Source organism: Tamandua tetradactyla, chromosome 4, assembly GCF_023851605.1.
Source record: "Tamandua tetradactyla isolate mTamTet1 chromosome 4, mTamTet1.pri, whole genome shotgun sequence".
NCBI lineage: Eukaryota > Metazoa > Chordata > Mammalia > Pilosa > Myrmecophagidae > Tamandua > Tamandua tetradactyla.
In genome coordinates this window covers 62539622-62557309 of record NC_135330.1, presented here as the reverse complement: position 1 = coordinate 62557309, position 17688 = coordinate 62539622, and the positions used below count along the sequence as shown (strand labels likewise).

The window sequence follows — 17688 nt, the reverse complement described above, 5'->3', positions numbered from 1 at the left end:
GTTATTTCTCCTGTCCTAAGCCCTGGGAGGGCTCCTAATTTCAAATGACTCTTAGATGATAAGTAGAACCAATTCCATCTGGACCAATGCTGCTAGCCTCACCTGTGCTGAGATTGCTCCGGAAAGGGACATCGGCTGAGTCCTGTGCTCACTCTTTCTTGAAACAAGCCCAAGCCTCTGGACGTTTAACCTCACGCTCTTCTGTCATTATGGGTGTTTGGTGGTAGAGGCCTGTGCTCTAACAGTCAGGCTGGAGCTGGAGGGGGCAGGAGCGAGGGAAATGCAAGACAGACACACCTTTCTAATGAATGAGAGAGGGGTTCTGGGCTTTAAAATGGACAAGAGCACTTAGGGGACTTTGGGAAAGTTAATTAATGGGGCTATGGTATGAACATCTAGCTTTCAATGCTCATCACTGGCTCTTGCATCCAGCCACTTGGAACCTGGTAAATTTGCTTTTAGGAAGACAGATACTGCCCACCCTGCCCCCATTCATCAATACCACACAGACCAGACCACTAGCCGGGCAGTAAATACTATTGTCTAGAAAGATTGAATATGAATGGGACCTGATTACCCTGCAGGGAGCACTGGGTTCCAAGGATTAGTCAACATATACTTATGGCCTGCCTCAGGAAGACCCAGAAAATCATCTAGGAGAGAGATAGCCATGCCAGCCACGATGGTTTTGAGAGGTGGGATTCAAGCTTGCCTTGAAGGATGGGGAGGATTTTTGAAGGAAGGAGCAGAGGCTGGGAGAACATTCTGATAGGCAGGTGAGACGGAATGTGATTTATTCATTTACTTTAATTTAATAAATTGTTATATAGTGCTTATTATGTACAAGATACTGTTCTTAGAACTTTACATACTTTAACTGATTTAATCCGCGCAACAACCCAGGAAGTAACTATGATTACAATCAATTGAGGCATACGTCTGAAGCGTCCTGGCTCTTACTCTGTCCTGAAGGCAGACTTGGAGAAGGGGGAACAACTACTGCTTCACCGTCCCCTCCTCACACAACATGTGCTACCTCCACACCCTCCTCCTGGGCATCCCAGAGAATCAGGAGCTCGCATCTCCAGGAGAGCAGAACGGAAGAGGGAGAATCATTGGTGGATCACGCTGAGGAGCTGTGAGGGCCTGCTCTGGCATGATTCTCTTGAAGAACAGGCTCCAGGGCTAATTCTTCATAGATATGTCCATTCATATCCAAGCACTGTAGTAAGAGCTTAGGTTTCAGAGTCAGACAGAACTGGCAACTAGTTCTGGCTTTGCCACTTTACCTTGGGCAAATGACTGAACCATTTGGAGCCACAGGTTTCTCATCTATAGCAGGATTTAAAGCTACTTGGCTCAAGGGCAGGTGTGCAGGTTTTATGAGATAATTTGCAAAAAGCATCCCAGCTCGGTGCCTTAGACGGTAGTTGTCAAATTCTAGCTCCCCTTCTCTCTTACAGTCATTTAGCATAAAGGTACTGTGACCCAAATATCACCTTGTGCCTCTTTGGCTCTTCAGCATCTAAGTATAAACGGTCCAGTTCCTTGCCAATTCTATGGTGTGGGAAGTCAAAGACCTTCCCACAATTTTTGCTAATTTCTGGGGACTTTCGCCCTGACCCCTACATTCTCATGTGTCTCTGCTTCATCCTGCATTATTCTGGATCGAAAACTCAGCACTTCTGCCAGTTTGCGTTAAAAATCCACAAGAAGCAATTTCATGAATTGGGTAGACTGGACTGACAATTTGGGGGTCATGGGGCAGAGTCATATCCCAGAATGCTTGGCTTTCTCTTTGTAGCTTTCCAATCTAGCAGTCCTCAAACTTCAGCCTACATCACGATTGCTTAGAGGTCTTGTTAGAACACAGACGGCTGGACCCCACTCCAAGAGTTTCTGATTCAACAGGTCTGGGTGGGTGGGGCCTGGGAATGTGCATTTCTTCAGGTGCTTAGATTATGGTATTGCTGGTCCAGGACCCACACTTTGAGAACTACCACTTTAATCTTTCTTCTCCCATCTCTGCTCCTCCTTGTACGGTCCTGGAGTTGCAAAATCTTCCCCTTCTTTTATGCAGGACTCTCCCCAGCTTGCTATCTGCAAACTCCTCCCCAGATCAACCCTGTAGTTCAACAAATCAGGGACTCTCCACTGAATAGGATTCATTTTTAGAAGGCTTTTGGGATTTTAAATATATAATATGTAATACTGTGGATGTGTTGATTTCAGTGTAAAATACTCCCCTGTCCTCCAGCCATAGCTTGCTTTCTATTGCGGCCTCACATGGGAGGCTGAGCTGTGAAGAATTCTTGTTTGGACTCAGCATGGGCAATGTGAGTTCTTAGTAGACCCAAGCCTGGGCTGAGGTTCTGTTGGTGGACTCTACCAGACTCAGCAGAGCCCCCGTCCACACAAAGCCATACTTCTCTGCAGGGGTATCTGGAACTAATCAGCAGCAAATTCTGGCGTAGGGGTGGGAGCGGGGGGTGGGGACTGGTCTGTTGGGCCGCAGCTGTGGCTCCAAATTGCTCTGAGGCTCACTGCCCGGTCCATGTTCCAGCAGGAACTGACATCAAACAAATGGGCTCTGATGCATTAAGTGGGGAGGGGAGGTTTTGAAATGGGCCTCCCCACTCCCTCTGCCTTCCTTCAACTAATATAGTGTTGAACAGTGGAGACTCTCTTGATGAGAGGGGCTATAACGAATTCCCTGATTCCAGTCTCTTGGGGGCAAGAGGGGGTACAGCTTTCACTCTTAATAAAAATTGGAAGATGACTTGTCCCCTCCCACTGGGTTAGTTAATCCAACTCCAAGCTGGAGATTAGCATTTCTAATGGGCTGGGAGGTGCAGCCTTCAGGAGACAGAGATGATAGATATTCCGGGGGTCTCTGGGGCTCTAAAGAGAGGCAGTGCTTTGTTGTCTGGCCTCAGTTAAATTAAGGTTCGCTTTTTTCAAACAAGATGCCTGCCTCATCTCTCCATTCTATTCTCATGAGTGAGGCTCTTATTCTAAAGTTGGGCTGTACAAGCCCTCGCCATCCCCAAATGTTATATCCAAGTCAAAGAGAATGATACAAAAAACCTGTATTCACTAAGCCTTTTCTTTCAAAGGATCAGCTGTCTCATTCATTTATTCATTCATTCTGTCCTTCAGTAGGCATTTGTCGTGTGTCAGGCACTCGGCTGTGGATACAGAGCTAAAAAAAACATGCTCCCCTCCCCTCAAGATGTTCACAGTTTAGTAAAGGAACCAGAAAAATAAATGTCATATGCTAAAACCCTCCGAGAGACATAAAACAGGTACTCTGGGGTACAGAGTGGGGCTCTAGATTGTGCAATGGTGGTGCTTGTGTGGGAAGTGCCATCAGGGAAGACTTCCTGAGAAGGTGGCTCCTGAGTTGAGTGATAAAGATGTGTGCACTGATGCAGAGACCACAGCTGCCTTGGAAGGGCCCAGGAGGAATGGTCTGGGGGAGAAACGGGGTCAGAAGGGCTTAAAGCAAAAAAAAGAGGAAAGAGCCTGGAAGCAGGTGTTCCAAAGTCTGGTTGTGAGCTTCAACTCTGGTAATTATGAATTATCTGGAAAGGGGGGTGGAGGTGGCGGTGGTGGAGAGTGGAGAGTGGAGAGGAGGGTGTTTCAAGCAGATACATCTTTGAGCAGTAATTCATTCACCAAACCCACATTTATTGAGCCCTTTGCCCAGGACCCTGTAATACCGCCTTTGCTTCTCCCATAACAGTCTGAATGCCCTGAAGACTGAAACTCTATGTTACTTACCTTATGCCGTTAGTTTGCATGGAGTAGGTAATTAATGCATGTTTTTGAGTAGAATTGAATTGCCAAAGCTGGGAAATGTGAGAAATCGTGACGTGTCAGAGGGAGCTGGAAATAGCTTGTTATGGCTAGAATTTAGGGTACATATGGGGAGTGGTGAAAACGAGGTTGGAGAGGTCAGGGTCAGATCACAAAGGGTCTAGCATGCCAAGCCAAAGGAGTTAAGATTTATCCTATTGTAGTAATTGAAGATTTCAAGTAAGGACATGACAGGATCATGTTTATATTTAGAAGATTTCTCTTGCTCGAGTTTCAAGGGTGGGAGTGAACAAGGCACGCAGCAAGGAAGCTGTCAATTCAGGCCACAAGGGCTTGGATTAAGGGTGGGGCAGTGCAAATGGACATGAGGGATGAATTTCAGAGATGACCTGTGAATTGACAGTGATGAGAAAAGATCTCTTTCATATTTCTAAGGGTGAACCGGGAGGGTCAGATGTGCGGTGTGACATACTCAACAATTTACCCAACAATTCAGCAAAAACCAGACCTGGAAATAAGGTCCTGCCTTACTGTAACGAAGCAATAACCTCTCAAACCAATGATCTGTTCTGAGGACCTTCAAAGGAAGAGTAAATACAGGTGGATTGTACGGTTACTTAGTGGTTCTTTGTCCAAGAAAATTAGGTCTGCATTTCCAGAGAAATCCCTTTGCCCTTATATCCCATTACTTTCAAGAAGGAAGGAAAGAAGAGAGGGAGGGAGGCAGGCACAGCAGGAGTTAAGTATTGCTCCTCCATGAGCACAGCCCTCTCTGCTTTTTCTTCCTTACTTGGTTGTTGATTCATATTCTTTTGTATCTATTGAGAGGGCTTTGTGTTTGCGGTAAGCAGTTTTATTTATTCTTTCTATGACATGAAATGGCTTTTCTGTGCCAAGCACAATGTTGGGCATATGTTTGTGTTCTCCCACTTAAGAGCAAGGAGTACAGAAAGAGAGGGCCCAGGACCTCTCTCTCTCTAAGACCAACTCTGCAAGTGAGACCTCCCCTCTACCTGGGACGTGTCATCCAGGAATGAAAGTCTCCCTGGCGGTATGGGAAATGGCACCCAAGGATGAGCCTGGCCCTGGCACTGTGGGATCAACAATGCCATCCTGACCAAAAGGGGGGAAAGAAGTGTAACTCATAAAGCATTAGTAGCTGAGAGTTCAAATAGAATTGAGAAGCTACTCTGGAGGTAACTCTTATGCAAGCTTCAGTTAGACATTGTTACCTATCATAACTTGTGAAACCCCAACCAAAACCATTCCAGCCAATCATAAGGAACATCTAGGGCAATATATAAGACTCTACAAAGGTTCCATGCACTAGGGTAACTTTCCAGAAACCTACAACCTCCAGATGGGTCCCTGGACCAGATAAGTCCTGAAACCTAGAGGGCCCAGCCTCTCCAGAACATCAGCTCGTTCCATCTCCTTACCTCATATTACTGACAGCTCCTTCCAACATGAAAAAGTTCGAATGGCTAGAGCCCAAATACCCCTAAAGAGTGGGATAGAAAGATCAAAAGTGATGGTGAAATTGTACAGAGAAGGTAGGGTTTAACAAATGAGTATGACTGCTGAATCATTATACTGATATTTCTTTTAGTCTCTAGTATCTTACAGCAGCTAGAAGTAAAAACCTAAAATTGCAGTATTGTAACCCATACCAAACTCTGAAATCTGTTCTACAACAAATTGTGATGTGCTTTGAAATTTGTTGCTTTTTCCTATATGCTATTCTTCACAAAAAAAGAAAAAAGTAGACTGTGATGATAAAAAGAAAAATTCCTTCTAGCCTCTAGAGTTCTGGGGCAGCTAGAAGGAAACATTTAAGGTGATGGAATGATAGCCCATGGTAAACTCTGGGATCTGTCCTGTAACTACCTGTTGAAGAGTGCTTTGAAAATAATTGCTTTTTTCTTTCATTGCTTTGTATATATGTCATAGTATACAAAAAAAAAAAAAATACAATTAAAGAGGAGGCCCAGGAGACAGAACTCTCCATTGCACATTTCTCTCTTCCTTCCATCATCCCCAACTTGCTCCTTAAAAATGGCATGTACGTGCACATGCAACTGCATTGAATCATGGGACGGGTCTGCATGGCTGTAAATATTCCTACAGCAGTCATTCCTCTGTTTAAAACACAAATTGTGCGATAGCACTTTCTAGGGTACTACTTATTTACAAATGGCACTGGCATCTCAGAACTCTGTAAATGTATGTTGTCTGCTGTTCACGAAAAATCCTTTAACTCATTAAACCCCTGGCACCCCTCCCCACCAATTAAACCAAGGAAAATGAGCAAATCAAGTAGCCAGAGTCCGTTTTGAACAATTTTTATTATACGTTTAGTGTTCTCTATACAAAAAAAATCAGTTTTTTTACAGTGATTCAAAAAAAAAAAATTCTGAATAATTTGGCCTTTTCGTTGCTCATGCAGTCAGTTTATAAGCCCGACTATTAGGCGGTCCTCCAAGCCCAGAAGTCTTCCCTGTTGAAGGTTGCACGTGACACCCTCAAATGTGCATCTGTCGCCGACAAAGTTGGTTAATGCAAAATAACTCGCAAAAAGGAAAGGACACCATGTGAGAGGGGTTAAAACAAGGTCTGCCATTGAAAGTTAAATATTTAACTGATGAAAAAAAGATGAGACCACTCTGCGGGTGTGTGGATAGGTGGGAAGGGATGGAGACAATGGGAAGCATTTCCCACTAAAAAAGGACAAACTGGAATGGTGGGGCAGGGGAAGAGGTCCTCCGGGGTCCAGCTTGGTTTGGGGGTGGGACCAGGACAGGAGGCAGCCGTGTCACAGGCGACTGATGCTCAGCTCGAGAGGAGGGCGAATAAGTTGGCAAAGAGCTAGGGAGCTGGGCAGAGGGAAAACACTGACTGAGGACATTTCATTTGGGACTCAGAAATAAGAGCAGGGTGGGGGTATCGGATTTGTATTGTTTTTCGAAAAAGAAACAGAGTAGTGTACAAAATTCTGGATTTCTTCTCCCAGATTTTTGTGTTTATTGCTTATATGAAGTCTTTACATCTGCCAAAATCCCAGGGTGGCAGAGCTTTAAGAGGTCCCACCACCCTTCAGCACCTTGTGGTCAAGGGCAGAGGACGGGCAGACCCCTCCATGCCCCTCCATGCCCTCACTTCTGAGGAATACATGCCAAGGACCAATGTGTTACAAAGCAAGAGACACCATTCTAATGGGCACAGTCTAGATTTCACAGTAACAAACACCAATCAGCTCATCATTCTAGTCTACTGGCCTGGGCCTGCCCTTAACTACATGGCTGGGTTACCCACAGGCTGTCACAGACTAACTGATCTTGGACTCAGAAAAATCCCTTTTGTCTTTCCTTTGTGGAGTGTGCAGAGGATGTGGGAGGAAAAGTGGTAAAGAGGTACAAGAGCATCAACCAGCAGGACAGAGCTTAAGTAATACCTTTGTTTTAAAGGTGGCAGCTGTGGTGAGAGGACAGAACACTGGACAGAGAGTCAGAAGGTTCAAGTTCAAGCCCTAACTTAACCATTTACTAGCTGCTTAATCTTGGGCAATTCCCTTAACCATCTTGGGTTTTCATCTCTTTGTCTTTGTGATGAGTCATTTCACTCAGTACTGTGCATTTCACTTCCATCCCGTGCTGAAATCTGATTTTGTTCTAAACCTTTGTAGCTACTTCAATTCCATCCATAACATTATGGAGCATCTGTGTAATACTAATATATCAATAAGAAGAGCAATGGTTTTGGGTGTGGCTCGAGATACTGTTTGGTGGGGTCTCCCGGCTTTCCTGATTGGTTGTCTTCCGTCCCCTTCTTCCCTGAACCTGTCTTAGGAGGAGGAGGAAAAAGCACAGCCAAGGCTTGGACTGTGCAGGATGAGGTCAACCAAAGATACTGGCTTGAAGTCACCTGGGGACACCCACACTGGTACAAGGGAGGGGACTTCCTGGGAACTGGCCTCTAGCTGGACTTGCCAATGTCTCTCAGGGCACTGAGTGTCCTACTGACACTTCCAACTCTTGGCTTCATTGCTTTGACTCCTCTCCATGATTTTCCATATTAATCAGGGAGCTCCTACATGCTACTCCAAGCACAGCTCAACGAGAATCCCCCACTTGGTTAGAGAGTGACCTTAGACCTAGTGGATCTAACTGTGGCCCTGACCACAGCAGTGGGTGTGTGTGTGTTTGGCAGGGGCTGTCTGGAGCAGTGACTGGGCCATTTCACTCCAAGGCGTCGGACGAGTGGGGAGCAGTGGGTGCTTGTGTGGCACTGCAGGAAGCAGCTGCCCTCCCACTGAGAAGAGAGGCCCTGGCACCAGTCATGGCAGACAGAAGGCCCAAGGAGTTTCATCTCTTCACTTTTGGTGAAGCAGCCTTACAAAGATGATGGCAACAGTGTGTTAAATCTCTACTATTTCCATCAAATGGGCTGTGTGAGATGCCCTAAGAATTTCCCCTGCTCTCATGGGCTCTGGAAAGAGGCTTAGAGGGTCACCGCCTATACTATTTCTGGGAGGAAAGCTTCCCTCTTCTTTTGGATCAGACTCTTTCTTCTTAGGTTCTACCTACAAGAATCACCCAAATAGGGTCCCCAACCTGGGCGGCCTCTTTCCCGCCTGGGTTGAGCACCACACCCACATGCTGTCCTTTGCAACTCATCTCAAGTGGGCCTGGGTATGGACCTATACCCTCCAAGACAGTGCAATCATCTGGAATGTGACCCCCAAAAGTGCTGGGCTGCAGTCTGCTGTGTGTTTCCGTGTGTGCACCCGTGTGTGTGCACACACATGTACTTTTATGCTGGGTGTGGGCAGGAAAGGTTCTCCCTTAGCTGGAAACTGCACTAACATCCTTAAATCTCTTTCTACCCCCTTTCCTAGGCTGACTGTGTCTGGGGAAAATATGAAAGCCATATCTGGGCCCAGGATGAAGATGCCTCTCACAGAGGTGGGCCGATATTGACACCCCCTGACACCTGGACATATGCTTGCTTTGCCACACCTTGACACTTGCCAGGAAGGGAGTGGACAAGATGCCTCTGATTTCTCAGGGCAAAGGAGACAGATGAGCTTAAACTCAACTATCTCCTCCAAAGCAAAGTAGAGAAAAATGGGTCCGTCCACTAAACCCAGGCAAGGTGGGATGTAGTTCTCCCTTGACCCTGTAGTGATGTGCTCTTCCGCTCCTGAAGTGGTCCCAGGCCCCTCTGTGGGGAGAAGTATTCAAAGGAGGGACTGAACGGGAGAGACAGAGGCACCAAAATACAGACAGGGGACAGAGTAAAGAGGGTTCAGGAAGTAGGACCCTTCCTCAGTCCTTGACCCACCCTCTGGCCCTTGGCAGTTCTATTCTGCTCAGCCCTGTCAGCCAGACAAACCAGGGTCTCCCTCTGAAGCCTTTCCCTTCAAGATTGGAGCCATCAGAGGCTTAAGCCCTGAGAGAGCAGAGTGGCCACAACACAGCACCCCTGTGCGCCAAGTCTCAGTTCCAAGGCTGTAAGTCCCAGGAGAGCAGGGGCCACACTTCACTCTTAGTATCCCTCGTGCCTGGCTCAGGGTATGGCTCAGACCAGATGCTCACAAAGTATTTGCAGAATGAATGAATAGACAAATGAGCTCAAGCACAATAGATGGGACTGCAGCATGGTCAATGAACTTCCAGAGTCACTGCAAGGTAACCTCCACCTCTTCCCCCAGCCAGACAGGCCGAAGCAGCAGTGCCAACACCCATTCCTTGCCTCATTATTGGTATGTTTTGGGGCGGTTGCAGGAGAGACCAAGCTGGCAGGGAATGCTGGACAATACTGCTTTCCAGCTGAGTGTGGTGGACAAGCATGGGCTCCCCACAAAGTGGACTTTCCTTTTTCTGGAAGGGGCTGCTTCCTTTTTCCTGCATGTCCATGCAGCTGAGTTTGATTTCTCTAAGCACCCACCATCTTTGCTTAGGGAAAACTTAGTTCTTGAGCCTCAGATTTGCTCCTGCGTGAAGAGCTGCAATTGCATGGTGGAAGCAGGGAGATGTGGAATGAACAGCTCTCAGCACTCACAGTTAACAGCACAACAGCCCTTGGAGGGGCTAATAGCATCGTCTTCATATATGAAAGAGGATGCTACAGAGACTAGCAGAACACTGGAATGAGGAACAAGATAGTCTGAGGATTGACCTCTTCCCAAGACTTTTTTTTTTCATAGGCAGGCACCGGGAATTGAGTCCGGGCTCTCTGGCATGGCAGGCGAGAACTCTGCCTGCTGAGCCACCATGTCCTGCCCTCCCCAAGACTCTTAAAGATAGAAGAGGCTTTTGCCCAGCATCAATTAGTCCAGCAGACTCTCTTAGAGGCAGGGGGATGGGGACAATGGCATCTAACAGCCCCTCCCTGCCCTAAGATCCTGTTTCAGTGTGATGAGTTCACTAGCCCATATGGTGCACGTGGAATGAGTGCCTGAGAAACCAACTCTTCTGCACAGACCAGGGTATTTTCCAGAAAGGCCAATCCTTTAAATCAGCTCCCTGGCACACTTCCCCAACATTCCTATCTGGGACAGCAGGCCTGGACTGTAGAAATGTCCAGCTGCCTCCAGGCAGGTATTGGAGGAAACCCAGGTGAGAGGACCCCTGAGCTTGCTCCCCAACCCCTGCTATTTACCCTGTTCCCTTTCATCACGAGAGAGCTTCCCTCAGGCTTCCAGTCTGCAGCCTGCTGCTGGGCCTGCCATTGCTTGGCCGAAGACAACTACTCACTCTCAGGTTCCATTGACATAATTTGCTCAGCTCTAGGTTAAAGCCCCTTACCTGCAGATGGAGTGTGTGTGTCTATGGGCTCATCCTTCAACTGAATGATTATTAAGTGGTGCAAGCATTGCTAATACCTTTGTGGATTAAACACATGGCAAATGGAGCTTTGATAAAGTCTTAGAAGGACACAGCCCTGCTCCTGCCGGGCCCCCTGGCAAGCAGCTGGAGGCTCCAACCAGAGGTTGTACCTGTGTCAGGTGGTCCATTACCAGGGCCAGCTTCACCCTCCTGAAACTGACTCTAGCTGCAGAAACATCTAAGGGTTACACACTTAGGCTCAAGATCTCTCTCTCTCTTTCTCTGAGGCTAGGTACCTTTGGTTTAAAAAATGGATTAGGTGGGGAGGATGAAGGCAGCACCTTCGGTCTCTGAGAACTGTAGGACTGTGAGTGTCTCCCTTTGGGGGCCACAGGTTGCAGGGCATGCATGGCTGCTTCTGGTTCTGCTGTGATGCTTGCATAGGCCGCCCCATTCTCCTTGAGAAAGACATCTCTGGAGGCTTCAAGGCTTGCAAGGAGGGGGCTGGGAACTTGGGAACTCCAGGGACAGATCAGAGCTGCATAAGGCATACGAGGAACATTGAGTCATCCCCAGGCTGAGGCATTACAACACTGTTTGTGCAGAATTGCCTCTGGGTCATGGAATACCCCAACAAAAGGACAGACGGATTCAGTCTTGGGAGCAGCACGTCCCCATCCACACACTGTATAAAACATGAGTTTCAACATCCTGAATTGACAAAGGAGATAATATCTGCTGTGCTAGAGATGAAAGGGAGCAGTGCTTTACACCCCCCAAATACACCAGCAAAGCTTTTTTATATCACAGGGTTCATCTTCTTGAGGGTATCAGCATAGGCCCCTGGCCTGGTGGGTGGGGTGGGGAGGTGCCCTCTGTTTTGGACTCAGTGGGTGTGGTCCTCTCTCTTCCATCGGGGTCTCATCAATGAGGAGGAAGGAAGTCCAATCCCAAAGCCTTCTTATTCTCTCTCTAGAGGTGAGCACAGCTCAGGGACCAGACCCCCGATTCACTCCTGCTCAAGCTACACAGTCACTGGAGCTGAAGTCCTTTGCCCTCAGCACCCACTCCTGCTCCCTCAGACGTCTGCAGAGTCAGCGCAGCTCACGTCTCGGATACACTGGAGGAAGGGGCAGGGTAAGAGCTGGGAGCAAGAAGTAAACCCACCCCCTAACTGAACCAGAGAGAGGGAAGAAGGCCTGCCCACCCTCTCCCTGACAAAAATACTGTCATTTTCCAGAAAGGAGCCAAGCGCAGCTCAGCAACCAACAAGGCTGAGGCAGACGGGTTGGGAGAAGGGGAGGCATGTGGCGAGAAAGGCATCCGTCGGAGATGCATTGGCCCAGCAGCAGTTGAATACTACAGCTTCTCTATATGTTCCGTTACTCATCAGTCCTTTCTGCCCATCTTTCCAGTTTCCCGGGGGAGAATCCAACTATTCTTTCTTTTCCAGGGACACTTTTCCAAAAGGAAAAGAAAATGGAAATATAGGGTCTGGAGGGCAGGATGCACAAAGCAAAAATATAGACAATGAAGGGTACCAATGCTAAGGAAATTGGTGAGCATGTATGCCGAGGTCAGGGGAGGGTGGGGAAATGCTCAGGGTGGCTGTGGAGCTGAGCATGGGCTCTGGGTCCCTCCAGCTGAGCTTAGCCATGGCTCTGGCTCTGCTGTGCTGATGGCCCCCCCCAGGGGTGTGGGTAGGGTCATCAGGAGGGGGCTTATGGTTGGCTGGGTGGTCGCTGGTCCTCAAAGCTTGGCAGACCCCATATTGTGCCCTTGTCCCTGAAGGTGGTGGTGGTTTTGTGGTTGGTCTGCAGTGGCTTTGTCCCCCCTTCTCCCCTCCTCCAACTTGCAAAGTAGTAGCTGTGCCTGGTGGGCTCTGCTAGGCCAGAGAATAGATGGCGTTGACGGGTGATGTGGCCTCTGAGCTTTCATTGCCTTCTGTCTCCTCCTTGTCCTTTTTGACTGTGTACTGGCCGATGAAGGAGCCATCCTCATTGAACTGCCCCTCACCACCCTCACCATAGTCCACCAGGCTGTCATCACTCTCTTGCTGCTTGATGGTTCCATCCAGGGACGTCTGGCTGCCCTGCAGGGGCTTGTTGTCCTCATCACTGGTCAGAGAGAGACACAAAATCAGGGGTAGGGTTTGGCTCAGCCCAAGCCCAGGCAGGGTGGGACAGCGCAGCCTGCCTCCTGCAAGTACAAGCGCTGCACAGCTCAGAGAGGAAGGGACCTTAGAGAGCACCTAGTCCAGTCCTCTCCTGTCCAGCCAGTTTATGGAAGGGAAATTAAGGCCTAGAGAGGACAAGCATCTTCTCCAAGATGACATGGCTAGTTGATGCAGAGGTGCGGCGGCAGCCCTTGGTCTAGGCCTTTCTCCATGAGACTCAGCTACTCTCTGTGGTGTGTGGGGCAGAGGACAGTCATCCCACTGGGTGGCTGGGCTGCCGCTCGGGACCACATGGATGGAAGAGTCAATGATGGGGAGTCAGGAAACTGGGGTTCTCATCCTGAGTGCATCTATGCACTCAGGATGTGGTTTTTGACCTTAGGAAAGCCCTTTCTTCTTATTGGGTCTCAGTCTCCCCATCATGAGGGGCTGGGACTGCTTTAGCCTCCCATGGTCTGTGACACTCCAGGGAAAGGCTCTGCCAGTGACGAAATGCAAGGGTCTGGGCCTTGAAGAAATAATTCTCCCTGCCTCTCACTTCTTTGTGCTGGGGTTTCTTTAAGATATCTGACTTATTTACAAACAGATGCTGTTGCTTCTGGTTTAGCAAGAGCATGTACAAAAGAGAAACAGTGTGAGGGTGGGGGAGTGAAGGGTATGCAAATAAATTCATGAGGCCAGCAAACTTATGAAAAAGCCTGGCAAGGCCCATAGGCTCCTGCCCAGCTCCCTAAGCCTGTCCTTAGGCCCCGGTGGTGGAGAACTGGGCAGGCTGGGGGTCCACGTTGCCTCCACCCTCTGGGAGTGGACACCCAGGCAGGCTATCTGCTGGGCCTCTGTGGGAGCAGGACTGCTGGGGGCCTGAGGTCTGCTCGGCACCACATCTCATTCCCTGGCTGGAAAGCTGTGTGTCCTTTAGGTTCAGAGGGGGGACCAGGGGCTGCTGGTCGCACTTCAGAGGTGAGAGGAGCTCCAAGACAGGGGCAGGGGCAGGGACAGTCGGCGGGCCAGCAGTGGGAAGCCAGGTCCTGACAGGCTGGACCACAGCAGTGCCAGGTGATCAGAGAAGACACGCCCTGCCCCCTCCCCTGACCCCAGAAGACACCCGGTCCACCCCGGGGAAGAGGCAAACAACCAGCTGAGTTGCCATCGCAGTGGGCAGTGTGTTCTTCTAACAGTAGTGCAGACAAAGACAGCTGGTGGCAAGGGCTGTGAGCAAGAGCCAGAGGCAGGCACTGCTTTAGGAGATGGAAAACTATAGCCGACTCCCCCATAACTGAGTGAACACAGCCCCAATAACGCGGCCTGACTGCGCTCTCTGTGGGAGTGGCAACCATAGGGAGGGAAGCGGGCCCCCAGTGCTGCATTCAGTTTGTGCAGGGAGGTGGAACTTGCCCTTTGGGAACTGACAGATTCTGATTGCCAGGCTCCCCACTCAGCTGTGACATGTATCTCCTTCTCTACCTCACCTGCAGGGCATAAGGACTGTCTATCTGATTCAGGGAATTCCTGCCCTAGTTCCTGGCCCCTAAGCTAAATGCACCCTGAGGATAAGGAGGGCCTGTGTGGGTGACCGGAAAGGAGAAGGGTCTTTAGGGTGTTAGGTTCTTGAAAGGGAAAGGAGGAGCTAGGTTTGGAAAGAAGAGTTCTCATGGGAGGCTTGAAGGAAACTGGCATGGTTAGTGGACTGTCAGCCCACCTTGGAAGAGACCTTCAAGATAAATGTCTGATTTTCAAGGATAGACAAGAAAGAAGCAAAGAGAGCCCATCAGGGAGGGGGTAAGCGGCTTGGCCAGGGTAGAGTCAAGGTGAACCACCCTCCTTGTTGCCCCTAGCCCTGACCCGCTAGAAACTTATTTCAGCCTTTTCCCACTTTAGGACTCTTGGATTCAACCAAGTGGAGGCTCTAGGATGGATCCTGCAGAATCTCCTAAACCTAAGCAGATGTGTGTGCCTCCTCTGTGTGTGTGTGTGTGTGTGTGTGTGTGTGTGTGTTCTGGCACATGTCCATGCTCCTGTCTATGTATATTCAGCCTCAATGTCTGGCGGGAGGAGGAAAGTGTTTTTACCCCACGGTTTTGGTGCTTGGGGGAGGAGAGGCATGTGAGGAAGCAGCCTCTCAAGGAAAAGCCTCATTCCTCTGTGGCTGCCCTGGGGGTGTGAGGCAGAGAAAGCCCCATGGCCTTCGGAACTGGTGTTTCAGTTCAGCTAGTGGGGACTGGGACCCTGGGGGTGGCTGAGGACAGCCAGGAATGGAGAGCAGAGCACCTCTTATGCTCCCTTTGGGGAGGCTCATGGGGACGCCGGGCTGAAGGGATGGACAGGGTCCATAAAACCACCAAGTGGGCTCCTGTGTGGGCAGCGGCTCCAATGGCTCATTGATGGGGTCCTGTTTGCCAGGCTGCTGATGGCTGGAGTGGCAGAGGACCAAGAGAAAACAGGGGTCAGAAGAGGATAGAGATGACCTGGATCTGGGACAATAGCAGTGTGGGGATGGGGAAGGAAGGTTTGGGCCAAGGCACTTCCTCCCACCTGACTTGGTCTGGGAGGGAGACCTCCATGACCGGCCCTGCCTCATTCTCTAACTCAACAGATACCTCCCATTAAAATGGGCCAGGAACTTTGTTCCACCCAGACACAAAGGCTCATCCAGAAGGGAGAGGGACATGGATGTGGCACGCCGGCACTAGCCTGGAAGTCAGGCCCCTGACCTGCCCGCTCTGTGCCAGCTCACCGAGTGGTGTGCATGAACAAAGTCTTGGGCAAGCCACTTCCTGGTCTGGGCCTCATTCCTCTCCTCTGGGGAACAAGACCACTGGACTGGACGAAGTCCAAGGCCTACTCAGGCAGTCAGAGCTCAGAGGTGTCACTTAGGATCATAGGGAAATGGTCCAAACTTCTTTCTTCCTCCCAGCCTCCTTGAGTCACTGTCTCCAGGATTAGGGATGGGGTATGGGCAGAGGCGAAGCCTAAGAGTTGAGCTCCTTGAACAACAAGAGAGATTTCCAGTGTAAAAAGTTGGAAACATACATTTGAGGAGCGCAATAAATTGGAGTTGTGCAGTTGAATGATGGAATGCAGTCCATCGAATGTATGTGGAGCTGAGGCAGTGTCTACTGTGAGTGCAGTCTGGCTGGGAACCATCTGGATGAGCAGGTCTCGGAGCAAACTCTCCTTTGCCCAGTCATGTCAGTGAGGCAGAGGGAATAGGCAAGGAGGCGAGGACACCTTCGCAGTGGCCTCTCCACCAAGCTGAGCTGCTCTGAGAGATGGGCCAGCTGGAGGAGGGGAGGCCACTGCAGGGGCAGTGAGGATGCCCACCTGACAGAGGGGAGGCCGCATCTGGGCAGGAGAGGAAGGGGATCACATACCTATAATCAAAGGAGCCATCTTCTTCTTTGGGGTCTTCGGGGCCAAGAGGAACATCCTTCTTTTCTCGCACTTGGTCCATAAGGGAAGCAAAGACACAGATGTGATGACTGAGATGTTATACCCCCTGCTCTCTACAGCCCTGACAGTGGAGCCAGAGGACCCAGTCCTGGGTTCAATGTTACTCTCTCTTTTTTAAGGCACTGTTGATGCCTCCCTTGATCTTATTTTCCAAGTCATGATGCTTCTGTTGTTTCTCCTCCTTCCCTCTCCTTTGCCTAATGAAACTACCTGGGCTTCTGCCCACCTCTCCAGGAAATCCTCTCCAAACACCAAATGGATGTCATCCCTTCCTTCACCAAAGCCCAACAGTACATTGTTTGCTCCTTTCTTTTCTGTTCCATATTATATTTATTGTGTACCATTCTTATGTGCATAACAGAATGCCAGTTTTTCACCTGTTACGCACAGGTGACTGCATGTTTCTTCAAAGCTCCTAGCTGTGCCCTGGCCAGAGGAGGCACCCCATACACGTCTGTGGCCTCACTTATTTGCACGCCTCCCTTTCTTATTCCACCTCTGTAACTTGAGAATACATCCACTACAGGCTCTGTGTTGTACTGGATTGTCCCCTCTGTGCCGGCTGAAATATCCTTGAAGGAGAGATCAGCTTTTCTCCTGGTATCCCCAGTCCCCAGCACAGAGCCTAATACACAGCTGATACTTACATAAATGACCCTTTCTGTACCTCTTCTGAGGCAGAAGGCAGGATAATCACCCTATTTTAAGTGAGGGAAACTGAGATCTTGGGAGGCTAAGAATGACTAATTATTGACTGAATAAAGACAAGAATGAAGATGAGAACCCAGTCCTCATGCCTCCAGTTCATTCATCTTTCTAATGTAACATAGGCTTACCCAGTAGCTGGAGAAAGGGAAGTCAGCATTGAAAAAGAACTTTCTGGAATGGGACACTTTCTGAACGGGCAAAGGAAATCTCAAAATTTATTTGATGAGTTCTACAGGGGCCTCAGTTCTGCCTGGAACAGGAGGATGGACTCAGTGGGCACCCCCCTGGGTCTTACTGTCAGACAGTCTTCTCCTAACTTTGTCTTTCTCTTTTAAAGAAGAAAAACAACCGAACCCCGCAAAACAAAACGAAAGAAAAACATCACTCACCAACTAAGAATTATAATTTCCTGACCTCCCTCACTTAAATTAAAGGCATAACTCCTTAGAATTCTAGGGTCTGAGGGTACTTGGGCAGAGGGAAGGAAACAAAATAGAATCTTCTCTTCCTTCTACTCCTTTTGAGTTTTGGAGGGATCCTGGGGGAGCACTTGCTTATAGAGATAGGGAGAAGTGGGCACTTGGGGAGGGGGGTGTGCTTGGTGGGGGGTGCTCTGGAGGGCAGGAAGCAATTTCATTTTGTCATCCAGCAGGGTTTTCACTTTCAGGCTCATCCATTATCCTGTCTCTGCCAAGAACCCACCACCCC

The 17688-nt window shown here is 49.2% G+C and overlaps 1 protein-coding gene across 4 annotated transcripts in view; it reads right to left on the bottom strand.

The window, feature by feature from the left end:
• Window positions 1-6152: 6152 nt before the first annotated feature.
• NFASC (neurofascin) overlaps window positions 6153-17688 on the bottom strand; it is a 193343-nt gene continuing 181807 nt past the window's right edge. For all 4 annotated transcript variants that reach the window (XM_077157529.1, XM_077157531.1, XM_077157532.1 and 1 more), the window contains 2 exons: window positions 16194-16263; window positions 6153-12763 (listed from right to left, as the gene is read on the bottom strand). In XM_077157529.1, the coding sequence (XP_077013644.1) occupies window positions 12532-12763; window positions 16194-16263 (302 nt within the window). In that variant the 3' untranslated portion in view covers window positions 6153-12531. The remainder of the gene's footprint in view (window positions 12764-16193; window positions 16264-17688) is intronic.